This window comes from Ptychodera flava, chromosome 13, assembly GCF_041260155.1.
Source record: "Ptychodera flava strain L36383 chromosome 13, AS_Pfla_20210202, whole genome shotgun sequence".
NCBI lineage: Eukaryota > Metazoa > Hemichordata > Enteropneusta > Ptychoderidae > Ptychodera > Ptychodera flava.
In genome coordinates this window covers 31365403-31380452 of record NC_091940.1, presented here as the reverse complement: position 1 = coordinate 31380452, position 15050 = coordinate 31365403, and the positions used below count along the sequence as shown (strand labels likewise).

Here is a 15050-nt window from a genome sequence, read left to right as displayed (position 1 = left end):
TGTTTTTGGGGGTGACTCACAGTCCCTCGGGGTACAGACGTATGCTGTTGCCCTCATGGCCAGTCAATATGTGTATACTGTTTTCCTCTTCCCCAAACCTTTCCTCTGTCAGTTGTTCATATTGAGGTTGTAAAGTATACTAGTCTCAATTGCACTGAACAAAAAAGCTTCTTTTTGGCGATATTGCCAATATATTGTGGTGATTGGCCACACAGCAGAGATTCTGATTGCAAAGATGCCAAACCAAAGGTCAGAATGTTATTTCAACGTACCCTTTCATGGAGGGCTTGTGATTTTAGAATTTTGATGACCTGACCAGTGTCATTGTGGTCATCCAAATAGTTGGCTGGCTATGCACTTTTTCTGATGTAACCTCATGGTCTATGTTGGTTTATGCTGAGCCAAGGCTATAGATAGTGCATAGCCAGTGAGGGGCTATGAGAGAGTCCACCAAATCAGTGTAGTAGATATATGACATTGCTAACCAACACAACTGGACTCATAGTCACCCAATCTGATTAAAATCAGATGCAGAGTGCGGCAACGTCTACTTACGCGTACTCTTGCGACAGCAAGAGAATACCGCGTACGCGCAAGTAGACGTCGCCGTACTCTACATCTGATTTTAATCAGATTGATAGTCACCATACATGCAAACAGAAATCCTGCACCATGAGAAACCACTAAATGCCCCACTTCTAATTATTATTGCAGTTCTGCCTTGTAAAAACTGTCAAATCTTTGTTTTACAATAAATATTGAAAAATAGGTACAAAGGGGTTCAATGTGCTCAGTTTTACAAAAGTATACATACGAGTGTTTGGGTGTGGCCGATCTCATTAAATCATGTGTACAGACGGCCACATTTCCTCCCTTACTTCTTAGCTGTTAATTACATAGCTGATAGTCCCCTCACTACATCTGAACAACTATCACAGAATATAGCGTTCAAATCCTCACACTTTGTAGGAGCCAATAGGGTTGTGTCTTTTAAATGCAATGCTGCAATCCTTGACAAGTGGTGGTAGTAAACCAATTTTGGATTGGTCAGCTGTTCTGGTAGATATGCAAGATTTGAACGTTATCTCCTGTGGTGGATGGAACATTGGCATCTCTGTTTATCTGACTTTAATAAGATTTGGGTGTGGCATGACATACAAATCTGCAAAAAAACATGTCCATCCTTGACCATGTAAGATTAGGGGGGGGGGGGGGCACCTTTAAGATGATGCTCACATATCACTGATATCCCACATCATGTATCACCACAAGCATTTTGTTTTGGGGAGAACTTGGTGTGTTAGGAGAAATGCCAAATCTTAATGTTCATGGTTACACACTGGGATCTTGGTGCTATACTTAGGAATCCAGGGAAACCAAACACTGACGTTATCACAGTCCTGCAGGTGTATGGGGATACAATGAGGTTACATGTCCTGTGGAATTGGTATCCCACACAATGTCATGCATTCAATGCATCAAGTAAAAAGAAATGTTTCTCACAACAGGCATACCTACACACAAGTACACAATGGACCGACCAAGAAATAACGTTTAAAGAACTTTAATTTCTAATAAAAAAAAAAAATACATAGGCACATTTTTTTTTAATCCCAACCCATTGTCCTCTTTTAATTTTTTTTAAATATTTTTTTTAAGTTTCGTTTTTTTTTTAATTTTATTATGCTTTCTTTTGGGCCTTCCCTTCCCATTTTTTTTAATTGGGCCAATTTTTTCTCTCTCTCACTTTTTTTAGAAGCTCCCCCCAACAAAAAAATTTTTGTTGAAATGTCCATGCATTTTTTTCTCTGATCTTCGGGATGGTTTTGCATCTTGAAGACAGTAGAAATGGTAGGGTCCATGCCGTGTCAGGGCCTGAAAGAGAGAAGAGAGACAAAAACCACAAAACCACCACAAAAAATAAAGAAAATGAAAAAAAATTAAAAAAACGAAGCCCCCACTTTGCCAAACAAAAAAGAAATTACGTGGTTACAGTGAACTCTTTTCACTGGATTATGTACGATCTGTATCTGAATGGTCAGTAAATATGATCGCCAAATGAACATAAAATCTAAGACACTTTTTCTGAATGTTAAGGGTATATTTTTAGTATTGCCAAACTGAAATGGTAAAAATTATGCCAAATACGTGGTGGGGAAAACTCTGACCCCCTATTGATTTGACTCAAAGTGAGTTGCAGGTGAGGATAACATTATCCTGACCTGTGAGGACACTAGAAGATATGCATTTTTTTATGACTTAGCCGAGGACTGTTCAAGCATTCGGCAAAATTACCTGCATATTTTATTTAAAAAAATGGCCAAGCTAGGCGTCCAAAACAAATACTTGGGATATGCCATTGCTAAACTGGAAAGGCCAGAAACAATATTTGGCATACTTGACAGGCCCACACGCACTGACTGCACAGCAGTTGTGTGTGGCTGGCCAGGAGAACTAGCCAATACAAGAGTTGAATGTTTGATGTCTATTTGAAAGGCAAACACATCATGTGAGTACTGCACAAAACAACATTACACTATTTCCTCTTCTTGGACAACTCAGAACATACATTTCACAGTCTGCCTTTTTTTCGTGTGTACTAGTGTTCTTTATCAAGTCTTTTTTTTCATGTTCTTTTTTTCCTCTTTTTTTTCCTATCCTCATCCCAAAAAGCTTTTTTAGGAATCCCTTTATCAAGCTTACTGGCATTTCTTTTAATATGGCGAGTAATATACAGCTCTACGGCTCCTGTGAATAAAGCAAACACACACGTTATTGCAGAGAGCTGGCTTCGGCAGCCAGATTCTAGCTATCGACATCATCAAATCAAGGCAATCAGGCGTATAAGAACTCTTCAGAATTTCTTTCACAAGTTAACTGTAAACTGTGGAACACAATTTAGCAACTCCTCAGGATGGACCAGCCTGATCGTCACTGACATCAGGTAACATCCTGTATCAGTTCTAAATGATGGCGACAATGTTCACTTCCAAGGGCAAGCTTTCACAGGCCCCCTGCTGTTACTACTTGGATTTTGTGAACAATATTGAACAATATGTATGACTTTGATGACCCTGCAGCTCCTATAAACCGTTTACATTATCACATACAATGCTGCAGATTGAACTAATATTGTCAAATTCCAATATTACATGACAGACAATATCATTGATAACATGGTGAACCAACAGAAGAGATCAAATTCCCACTTGAGGCGTTAACTGCAGCACTTCTCTTCAAGTTCAAGTCACTGTATGGTACAAGATTTTGCCATTGTCACACTAACTACAAAGAAGTTGCATTTGACCACAGTGGACACAGAGATGTGCAGAAGTTTGCTAAATAAGTTCCTAGCCCCTTAACTGGATATTTCACTGTACTCCAATACAGAGATTGTAACTTATTTGTCCCCAGGTGTCAACAATTACTACGATACTGGTCACGTACGTGTCACAGTCAAGCAGTGCATACCTGAATCTTGGCGTTCTCGGCCTTGGCACATAGCCACTGTAGTATTGCATATTGAATGGTGCTCTGTATCCACGCCTAAAGCTGCCTCCTCCGCCACCACGTTGTCCCCTCGGCGGTCTGTTTGTTGTACTGATACCAGGTCTATTCGTACGTTTCGGTAAACACTGAAAGAAGTGTGAGCTACAATTTAATTGTCATAAACAAGATAGAGCAAACTTTCCATTTTATACAAAGTCTCATGCATTCCAGAGTTTGAATCTGGATACATATATACTGGGGCCCATTTCCTACTCGCAGAGAACATAGCACTTCAATAGGTACGTCTCACTATGGAGGAATGTCTTCCACTGCCTGAAAATTTTGGAGCAGATACGTTCTGACCGAGGGGTGCTATAAAGGTATATCCAAATTTGCGTCATGCAAATAAAGTTTTTCAAAGTATTCTGGCAAATTATAGTTATACTGCGGATCAAATCAAATATTTCTCAAGTTTGTGGCTCTTTTCCATGTAGTAAATGTTTAATATATCAGAGGCTTACATAATTCATTCACTCAGGTCTTACAGCTTTGCAATCTGGAGGCAAATTCTAGTTGATTATCTTACAGCTTTGGCATATCTTTCTGTTGATTAAAAGCTAGTTTTCTCTTGGTAGATAATTCATTAAATAAGCAAAATGATGTTATTTCATAGCCAGTAATCTGTCACTATCAATCAATATACTCTGTGTATATCAATATGCCATTGTAGTGGGGGACACAGATGGCCCTTTCGAGGGATTTTGTTTAAAAAGAGGGGAATTGCACAATCATGCACTCTGTATAAAACACTGACATAGTATGATACAAGAGGGCACAAACCTTAATTTGTCTTCCTTTAAAAAGTGAGTCATCCAATGCCATTGCTGTCTGGACAGAATCTTTATCAGTAAACTCAATGTATGCAAACCTGTAAAAAGGTTATTTATACACACATAGAATGTTACACCAGTACCTAGCTATGCACTACTCTCAATAACCTGAACACTACAACTAAAAATATAGTTTCCTTGCTCTGGAATGTATCCTTTTTTTTCGTAATTCCTGTAACTTAGAGCGAATGCTTATGGTACAATATTTCGACTGAATCACTCTGCCTTTATCAACCGTTGTCATTGTGAATGCTACACAATACCGGTCTATGTCATCGTACCATTCACGATGACACAATAGCTGAGGAAGGCTGAGGGATTCAGTTGAAATATTCTACGTTAAGCATTACACTCCAAGTTACAGGAATTACGATAAAAAAGAACCTAAACTGTTTGTGGTACAAATGCAGATAGCTTTTTTTCCTTTTTAGTAAAATCTGCTTTTGATAGTTTTGAACGGGACACCAATGGGATCCTAAGAATACAATTACACTCATTTCCTTTACGTTGAATGGCTTGAACATTAATTTATTTTGGCTCACCTAAACCTTTTCAGGGCTACAGATACTTTGCTCACAATTCCTACTGTTTTCATTCTGATCGTTTGAAACACAGGAATGGGTGTGAAATTAAGATGCTTGACCGGACAAACAAAGCTTTGATGTTGTTGCAATGCTAGAACATGCAACGTGTTGACCGAGTTTAGTAAAATTTGTAAAACAACACAATACTTATCACGTTAGAGTTGAGAGATGTAAAGCGAAAATTTCAAAGCAAATATCATGATCTCAAGAGAATTTTACAGAGCTGTCGGCTGTCATGATGGCAGCTCTTCAACAGCTGAATTCACAACAAACCCTTTAGGATGTCCGGTAAATTTATCACAGAGAATGGTCACTCTGTTCACTGAACCGCAACCGTGAAAGTGAGCCTCTAGTTCCTCAGCAGTAGCAGTGTAATCAACCTGTAACATGAAAATACGGGCAATATGAATGAAAAATTCAATATGCTTCCAAACTAGTATGCTTGATAAAATAAGCTTAAGTATTGCTGACTATATTACAACACTGCACTGTGATGCCAAATTCTTCAAAACAGATACGGTGGGTTCACCATGCAGGTTCTCTTAACAACTGTTACTCAAAGTGCCACTTACGTTTCCGACATAAATAGACCGAGCATCTACTTCCACTTTGTCTTCTAGTGAGGTTGGCGATGTCAGCGCACCCGGCGGACTACTCATATTCATTTGCTTTTCAACTTCATTCTGCATTTCTTTCAGTTTTATTGCTTCCTCCTCCATCTCACGTACTCGAGCTTTGATTGCTTCCAATTCCTGTAGGTAGAAAAATCAACCATCAGCGTTGATCAAATAGCAACTTCCTCTTTTCCATTTTCAAATACGAGCGAGCTCTAGCCCTGTGTACACTACAATGGCATATTGATATACACAGAGTATATTGATTGATAGTGACAGATTACTGGCTATGAAATAACATCATTTTGTTATTTAATGAATTGTGGTGGAGGCCGTATAACGCCGGGAACACACAGACCTACAGTACGCAGGGCTAGAGCGAGCTCGAGAGGGCAACGATGACATGTTTATATGCGAATTGATCACTCAAACACACAATTATAAGAGATACATACTGGGTCTTCAACGCCATTATCTGTTCCGGCGGCACCTTCTTCTTGTGACATTTCATGTACCCCAAGATCAACACCTACGGAGTCATCAGTAACAGGATCTTGATCAGCTTGGTGCACCAAGTAGCTGTCTTCGCCATTGGCTGCCATCTTGTTTTTATGGGATATCCTTTTGCCAGCAGAGTCCTTCACCGCTAATAATACGAACTAAAATTCTTTCACACAAACTGTAGCGTCTATACAGTATCCTGCAGAGAACAAAAACGGGGCAAAATGCAAACAACTTCAGCAGATGGCAGTTGATTGCAGATTGGAGGTGTTGGTTCGAAAACCAGGGAGAATCAAGATGGCGTCTCACGCGGTGAGCCCTTCAGTAACAAGCCGTTGGGGGCGATGTAGATAACAACGCTTGTATGTAACGCAAAATGAATATTACATGTAGAGACGGACAAAAGTTTACTCGGACGGTAAATTTGCCGTGTTCTTTCATGTCTTCTTAGCGCTCGGTTTGAGTATCAATCTTTTGATGGAATTTTATAACGCTGGGTAAAACTTTATGAAACCTTATTAAAATATATGTTCCCTGTGGTTCCAATTTTCAAAACAAAATACAAGATACCACATGCAGAAGAACAAACGGAAAGACAGACAAGCGCCGCAAGAGTGGCAATAAAAATACAAGTATAAGCGCTTAAATTTGAGAAACATAAAATTACATATCTTTCAGAAATGGCCATTTTACGTTATATAAATTTCTATCTGGACACTTATCATACGCATGAGGTAGAAGACCATGTTGGATACAGCCAGACTCTTGTCCACCTTGATTTACCCGATGATAAGGTCACGGTACTAGGTCACGTTGCCACCATTTGTAAGTGTCCGAAGGTTAGCATAATTGAACTTAGTAGCCATTCTTTATCGTGAGAAATAAAAAACTACAATTTAAACGGAAAAATTATTAAACTTTTTCTTAGTGCAAAATGATCCTGTAGTTTTGTTAATGACGAAGAAAAAACGTTTGAAGTATACGAAACATGCATACAAAAGCTTTGGCAGACTTGCTTGTACATCAATATATGGATGGAACTATCACTGCCGAAGGACAGGAGCACAGAAATCACGATTTAACTCTGCAGATATTGTGTATGTTCTTCATAGTATTTCCAGAAAGATTTAAAGGCTAGAACCGACGTCACCCATTTTGTGTTCTGTCAGAACTTCCTTTGGAACAGTCTGGTTCATTATTTAATACCCTTTATTTTAATTTCTTTTCGTTTGTCTATTTTCTCTCTTGAGGTATGCCGTTTGTATCATTGTGTTGTACGATCAAGACCATTATAGATTCTGCATATATTTTTGAATAAAAAAATCACAATGGACACATCTAGCTTCTGCAAGCTTTAATACCGAAACGTTGTGAAGAGAAAATGAAGGTTTTCTTTGCATCATTTTGTGGGTGTTTGTTTGAATATCTTCGCGCAAACATTAATTGACACGAAAATATCTGTGTTTGAATCTCAACCGTTGATTGCCACTGAAGAACTGTCCGGCTGATTTCACTAAAAAGATGTCAAATTTCATTTTTGAAAATACGTAAATTTGCCATGCATTCCATTATCTGTGGGTAGATCCGTACCGGCAGTTAGTTATTTGAGTAATGAAATAGAAGTTCATCCTCGTTGAGTTTCGAAGCTCTACTTTGGCTATCTTTAATACACGCCTTGAGTCTCAACATCTGCACGCCCGAACACCAAAACACAAAGGTAAAAGACAATCTTTCTTTCGGGTCGTCTAAGTATATCGCGAGACGTTGATCTACTAAAATTTAATCCCTTGGTAAGTTAAACATGGTGGATCACTGGGCAGTGTTAATCGACTATGCCTAAATATGCAGTAATTTGTTTCAAATTCAACGGACCCGCAATTGCAAGTTTTGCTCTTTTTTCCTGGTGAACTAAAATAATGTCTAGCAGAGTGTGTGGTAAAGTGATCACAGGAAGAGGAGATACCGTGGACAGAAAATTCGTTAAAATTGAAAATATCACAAATGTCCTAAAAAGATATCTTAATGAGGTAATTTTCTCCTCTGGCATCAAATTTTGCACGGTGACCCTGATTTCGAAAGGGAATGCTTTAAAATTCCCTTCAGTTAAGTTTGAGCAAAGTTTAAGTCATCTTTCGATTTCGAGGTGCATACAACCTTAAATGAGGTATTAATCTATAAAGATTTATGGTGAAAAACAAGTCTCTGTCGGACAAAGCGATGCATTGGCAGAGTCAGGAGCAGTGCTCGCTCGCGCTTTCATAGAACAAAAGTCTAGCCAAAGATGAGTCAGTTTTCTGAGAAACAGAGGTCAGAGAGTATTGACCACAGCTGGGTTCATTTACTATCCGTGGTCTGCACAGTTGGAATAACAATTTTTAAAAAAAAAAATACAACTTATTTATATATACAGCCACGTTTTAAAGTCTTCGAGTATATACTGGTTTCTATACACCTGTAAGGAAGTTTGGATGCAATGTTTCAAGGCCGCCAAGGTCACCCAAGTACTAGTATTCATTGTAATGCCAATGAGCCATAATGCGGTCAGCATAAAAATTCACTGAAATTACGATTTGGACCACCGTGTCAAATAGCAGGTTCTCAGATCTTCTCATGGAACTGCATACACGCAACCGAACAGAAAGTTTTAAACGTTTGCTCAAACTTTCCTCTGGGAAGTTCAAACTATTTTCTGTCATCTTCACGAAAACGGGGGTCACCCAGCAAAGTTTCGGATTAGTGAAAACGAATTACTTAAAATTTACCGATATTTACCGTGTTGACTTTGTGAGGAATTCACAATTTTCGAATTTTTACAAATTTTTTACAGGTTTTAAAATGAGACCATATAAACAGCAAACTCAAGAAGCTTTACGAACATTGAGAATCCGAAAACTGCATGTCCCCATGTTCCACTATAGATTCTATAGTGACCGACGACTTGAAAAATATGTGCGTACGAGTGTCCTGATTAAAAATCACCATAAAGACCTCAAACTGTTTCATACGTCAGTACAGAGTATATTGCAAACGAATAAGAAGTACAAATGGCGTAAGATGAGAAGAACCCTGCACCCGTCAGCTTCCGACATTTCCAGTTTCTGTTGAAATACTAGAGAGACCTGTGATTTCAGTGGAGTCCGATCTTAAAGTTTGATTAAAAAGAGAATATAGGCCTAGGTCTACAGAATGCATCCTGGTGACAGAGTCATACGCCAAAACTCGCTTGATCTTGTAGTCTTTCTGAAAGTCACGATTGGCAGCCATGTGCTCGCCAGCAGGGAAGGCTAGTGTTTTTATTCCTTTTCGGTCCGCGTAAGTAGTTATCAGGTAAAAGACATGGGCTTTATTTCACTTTGTGAGCGGTTGTGTCACAAAATCAGGCCATACCTTTTACTTTGCGGTGCTTCACAGAGTTCAAAAGAGTATCTTGCTTTGCGAGCTGCTAAGAATGATGCGTTCCATTTCTCAGCAACAATATTTATTTTACCTTAAAGCGCCACTATCTGTATCTTTCTGCACTTTGTTAACCAAAATAATACCATCAAATCATAGGAAAGATGTTTTTGATTCCCGTTATTAAGCCGTGTTCTTTGAAAATTTCACCATTTCAAATCGTGGTGATTAGTTTAAGGTCTAAGTTGTACGTGCACTGCCTAAAAAGCTGTGGTCATATTCCATTTACAAATTTTTACACATAACAAGTTGCAGTTGATTTTAAACCATATTTATTGTGGGGGAGGGGGGGTGCCAAAAAACACAGCTAGTGGGGGCACTAATAAATGCCCATACTTCGGTAGACGTTTACACAGAACAAAATTAATCTATTGGTGATATTGTGGATTGCAATTTTCTTTGTAGATTCTTATGCATGGCAGTTTGAGACCACTTTAAATCATTTTGTTTCACTCAATCAAAACCTGGAACACACACAAGAAACAGAAAAGAACCGCCATTTCAGTAACCTGGCCAAAGTGGACTTTGTCAAAGATGGGTAGTTGTTGTACAGAGGTGACAAATTGCCATTTCTCTACAATTTCCCTCAGGACAATTCAGTAATTTCTTGACTGGACTCCAACTCAACCTATGCTATCTACTCCCTTAACAGCATCAGCAATCAATGTACAGTCTATTCCTTTCATGTACACCTATTCAACTTTGTGAGATGCCAAGTCTCCTAACCACACTATAGGTAGCAGAATGTAACCAATATCTGTTTATTTCTTATCACTCACTTGCTGAACACAGAGTCTGGTATGAAAAAAGGCACTCTTATAACATCAGTGTAGCAATGAAAGGAAGCTCTGGCTTTGATCGCTATAAGACCATCCTTGATGGATCACAAACAGTACAAACAATACTAAGAACTGGGTAAAAATGACACTTTATTCAAAAATAAAAACATGGCAGCCTAGTACCCCAAGTGGAAAGTACAAAAGTCAAGGATTCTCTTAGGAGCCTAATTGACTAACATCATGTGTATGAATTGTATACTTTTGTTCTTCAACTGGAATGGAAAACCACATGGCTGACAATCTTGTGCAGTACCTTTTATCCTGTCAGCTTTTGATAGCGTTGTCCATGATTTGATAAAGGGAACTTGGTGTGACGTGAACACTTATTAAAAGGTTACATTCCACTGTTTTGATGTAAAGAACGACACTGGGAACACACTGATGGGACAGATGTGTCAATTAATTCCCATATGTGAGTGAGTGTGAATGTCATATATGCATGAGGGAGGTTTTATTGACATACAAAAAATACAGGTTTTCCTGGCAGAGATGAAGGATGGCTTGAAATGTTGTGATGCATGTACTCACCATCCCTTACTGTATAGCTCCATACACATGTGTAGAAACCGATACACTCAAAAAAGTTTGACAAACAGCTGGAATGGAATACAGTCAGTGAACACGGGATTGTCCACGCTTCCAAAAGGAAGGAAACAGTCTCTAGTTACTTTGAAAACTGGTAAAAATAAGTAGGTGGCTAAATGTGATAAAGAAAGAAACAAAATGGAACAGAACTGAATGCCCTGATGAAAATGCTGTCCCATCATTCTCTCTGCCAGGAAAAGTGGGAAAGTGTTGATTTTGAAACTAAGAAGTATGTACACAAACACCTTGGCATGGTTTACGATCTGGGCCCGGGCGGTCTCATTCCAGGCGGTGGACCTAGAGAATAGAGAAAATGACATGTGAAAAACATTTCAATACAATCACATGATTAAGCAGCTATTTGCTCAAACTTGAAAACTGACTAAATACGAGAAAGTCTGGCCAGTAAGACACTTGACCCTTCAATTTGAAATATTACTTGTCATATGTGGATGTATTGCATGAAAAACAATTCATCTGATGTCGGATATTTTGGTTCCTATTGTCCCACTTTCTGTACTGTACATTTTTAGCAGTATATGTAATAAGGGATTATTTGCGGGGTAAATGTTCTTACGACAAGACTACGAAAAAGAATTACAGTGTATGTTACCTTCAGAAATATATTCTCAAGATTTCAAACGTTTCTTACCCCTCATCATCTGTGGTGGCATTCTGGCACCCATTGGCGGGCCTCTCATTGGTGGACCCATGCCAGGTCTCATACCGGGTGGTGGTCCCATCATCTGTGGCGGCATTCCCCTCCCCATCATTCCCATTGGCGCTGTGGGCAAAAAGTAGAGTGAAGTTAGATAGGAATATTTACACTCTCCTGCAGCAGTAACTGTTTAATAACAGTGCTTGTGAAGAGCTATTTCTTGTTCTTTGCAAAAAATCATGTCAAGTGACTTGTATTTAACTTAGCCATAGCCTGTGCATAATGTCTACATGTCATTGATCACAACTGAATTTTAATCCAGACTTGAATTCATTTCTGAGTAATAACATGGCATATTGTTTACCACGCATTGTGTTGGCACTGCTCATACTTTGTGTTTTCACATATTTTGGGGAGAAGGTGAAGAACAATATGTACTTGCATGACAGCACTAAGAGAATGAAAAACATTCATTGCTACGGTCTCCATAATTGATTCACACACATATAGCTTCTATGATCCTCTGCATAATGAACAGGAAGGATGAATGCCGTCTTTCTCCTTTACTAAGTCATGTGATAAAAAGTTCAAATTCATTGACGAACCTTGTCTAGGTGGCGGTCCTCCTGGCCTTGGTGGAGGGTACTGTTGTGGTGGTGCAGCTGTAAAAATAAAAACAATAATCAAATTTCACAGGATAAACTTTTCAATTTCAAACCCAAAAACTTTACCATTGACACTTTTGAGGTTAAAGTTTTTACCTAAGGTTAGGGAATATACTAGTAGTTTACAAGGCCTGGTTACTAAAAACACAGCTCTTAACCCTTTGAACCCGGCTCGGACATAAATGTCCGATGATATCATAGAGTACCTGGGGGTCAGGGTGCAAAGGGTTAATGTGACAGAGTTTGTATACTGTTAAAATGATACTCGGCTAATATGACAAGGAAACCAAAAGATTGCTTGGTACATGGTGCTCAACTGCTCATGAAAAAATTGAAGGTGTAGTGTGATTGATACATAGACAAAATTACTTGGGTTTGGGGGGTGACACTGCAGCTTCAAGAAACAAAGTGTTCAAGCAGTTCATGTTAGCATAGATAATGCTGAACTACAAACTGACTTGGCATGTGCATCAATCTGTACAAAACTGGTGTGCCTGAACAAGACAGTTTGAAAATCTTATCCCTCTATAAAGCCAGAATTTTTATCACATTTTTTGTGAACACCAACAGGACTGGAATGCAGGAGTGTCAAATGGCCTGAAGCGCAATGACTGCATTCAGTAGATTATGAATGAAGAAGAACAAGCACGTCATCATGAGCATAGATCATACACATTTCACACTTTTAAGAACTGTAGAAACAGTAGTATCTAAAGTAGTACATACAGACTGCAGCTCCTCTGCTCTGTGGTGTCATAACTTGCTGTGATGGACCACCTACTCCTCTGACAGGTCCTGTCAAACCTGCAGGAGCCTGTCCAGTCGGAGCTGAAGGCACTCCTCTGCCCGCTGCTCGTCCTATACCTGGCCCACCGGCTGCTCCTGGAATTGGTACTCTAGGTAAACCTTCCTGAAACCACAGATGAAGGAAATGTTTATCAATTAATTATAAAATTTTTATTATAATGATGGCAATACTAATTCTGCCCAAAATATGGATAATTTATACACAGCTACAATTTTTTTTATAGCTATCATGCAGAACATGCTTTCTTGCTGGAGTAAAAATTTTTAATGCAGAACAACGCAAAGATTGATGTAGTTATTTTCAGTACAGTTATGGTTCTACAGGTTTTGATATCTTCAAAGTGTTTTATACATTTCCCAGCTTCAATACAGTACTCAGAGTCCTGAAACAGCTTGAAAACACTGTATGTAGATTTGAGTACATCTAATATTATCTTAAAATCACCAATAACAAGTAGTCTGCAAGCAATGCACAAGTATGTTTGAGTAGCTGTATGATTTGTAATATTTCTGCGACTAATAATCTAACACTGTTTAGGTGAAATACTTGATTCAAAAGTGTAACCCTAGGGCACTTGCTAAGTTCATTTACTGGAGTAACACCGACAAATGACGAAGGTTTACAAACTACTTACACTTGCTGGAGGTGGTCCTTCAACTGTCATTGACACTAAATGTTCTCCCGGAGTAAAACAAGCCCAAGTACTCTCTTTTCCTCCCTTTCTGGCTGTCTGGCATTCTTGGGCCGTATCTTCCTGAACTCCTCGCAGTCCCCAAGTATGAGGTTCATGTGTTTGTCGAATGCTAAGAAAGTCCCTATGAAGACACGGCCATCTTGGATGGTTATCCGCATCCTATAGTTGATGTGTTGGAGCATCTTTGAGCTCTTTCCGACCGTCTGAAAAAAAGAGAAATGCCAACTGAGAAGACATCTCGTATTTCATTTGGAATACAATATAATTGATTTTATGTTGCTTCGGGTATTTGAATGAATCTTGATGCTGCTCTCAGTCTCTGGTTATGATATTGCAAACATTTCGAGCAACATTACCTTCATTTGGAGGACATGACCAGGATCTTGGGTTTACAAATATTATTTTACAAGAGTACCCACTTCTGTTTGCAACGCCGGTGACTGTAATTTAGTTAAGCTTGTATAAGTATTCCATGAATCGTATTGTTCCACAACATGCATCAGGAGTAACAAAGGCAATTTACAGTAAAATGCAAGTACAGTAAAATGTCGGACTATATATATTTTTGTAGTGATGCACACATGGGGACCATTTACGCCATAGAGAACAACAAAGCCTTAACATGCACGGAAATGCTCAACGGTTTGTTTATCGTGAAATCCTATGCCCAACAATGTTAGCTTCATGAATACACTAAGGTTCCACTGACAACTGCCTTCATGATTTACCCACATAGGTCTAGTTTTAATGCATTGGAGGGAAGCTGATCGATGTTTTGTGCGATATTCATTCGGCCAAAATTTGGTAGCTCCATTTTCATAGAGATCACTCGTAAGTTTGGGGCAATGGGTTGACTTAATGTATTATTATAACACAAAGACCATAAATAACATGTACCACGGGGGAAAACGTTCAAATGTCGTTCGAGAAACCATTGTACACGCCGAGTGAGTAAGATTGTTTTGACAAAGCACTCTGAAGTCACGATATCTTACGAATAAATATCCCCAACAGTTATAACGCCATGATATAAATCAGCGAGAAAACATAAAATAAAAGTATGTAAGATTACTTTGCTTCAGACTTACCATGATTGCAGCTTCGGTGACGGCGGATTACTTGGATAGAATTTATTTGGTTGCTGGCGGTTCGTAGCTGAGTCAGATGTTAGTCCAGACGCCAAGCGTACGTTTCACTACAAGCGCAACGCAAATTTCATCCAATCAGAATAGATGTTGTTAAACTGCATTTTCGGGGAGTTTTGTAAGCA

General features: G+C 38.9%; 2 protein-coding genes across 3 annotated transcripts; both read right to left on the bottom strand.

The window, feature by feature from the left end:
- Positions 1–1548: 1548 nt before the first annotated feature.
- On the bottom strand, positions 1549–6412 carry LOC139148154 (polyadenylate-binding protein 2-B-like). Of its 2 annotated transcripts, XM_070719464.1 has the most exons (7): positions 6033–6412; positions 5536–5715; positions 5237–5343; positions 4330–4417; positions 3472–3635; positions 2704–2748; positions 1549–1875 (listed from the first exon to the last, which is right to left on the bottom strand). In XM_070719464.1, the coding sequence occupies exons 1-6, from the start codon at positions 6177–6179 to the stop codon at positions 2715–2717; spliced, it is 720 nt and encodes a 239-aa protein (XP_070575565.1). In that variant the 5' UTR covers positions 6180–6412; the 3' UTR covers positions 1549–1875; positions 2704–2714. The 2 variants fall into 2 exon arrangements, with proteins under 2 accessions (XP_070575565.1, XP_070575564.1); XM_070719463.1 differs by having other exon boundaries at positions 1549–2748.
- A 4031-nt stretch (positions 6413–10443) lies between these two features.
- On the bottom strand, positions 10444–15011 carry LOC139148153 (small nuclear ribonucleoprotein-associated protein B'-like). Its single transcript, XM_070719462.1, is given in 7 exon segments — positions 10444–11252; positions 11608–11739; positions 12219–12275; positions 13005–13188; positions 13721–13770; positions 13773–13983; positions 14869–15011. Coding segments are annotated over 7 exon segments (678 nt in total). The 5' UTR covers positions 14872–15011; the 3' UTR covers positions 10444–11211.
- Between the last annotated feature and the right edge of the window lie 39 nt (positions 15012–15050).

Excerpts from the sequence above, each read along its gene's own strand:
- LOC139148154 (XM_070719463.1), bottom strand. The coding sequence starts at position 6,179 with ATGGCAGCCAATGGCGAAGACAGCTACTTGGTGCACCAAGCTGATCAA. Across the intron at positions 5,344-5,535 it reads GGTCTATTTATGTCGGAAAC|GTTGATTACACTGCTACTGC; the intron begins GTAAGTGGCACT and ends TTCATGTTACAG. Across the intron at positions 3,636-4,329 it reads TTAAAGGAAGACAAATTAAG|TGTTTACCGAAACGTACGAA; the intron begins GTTTGTGCCCTC and ends CACTTCTTTCAG.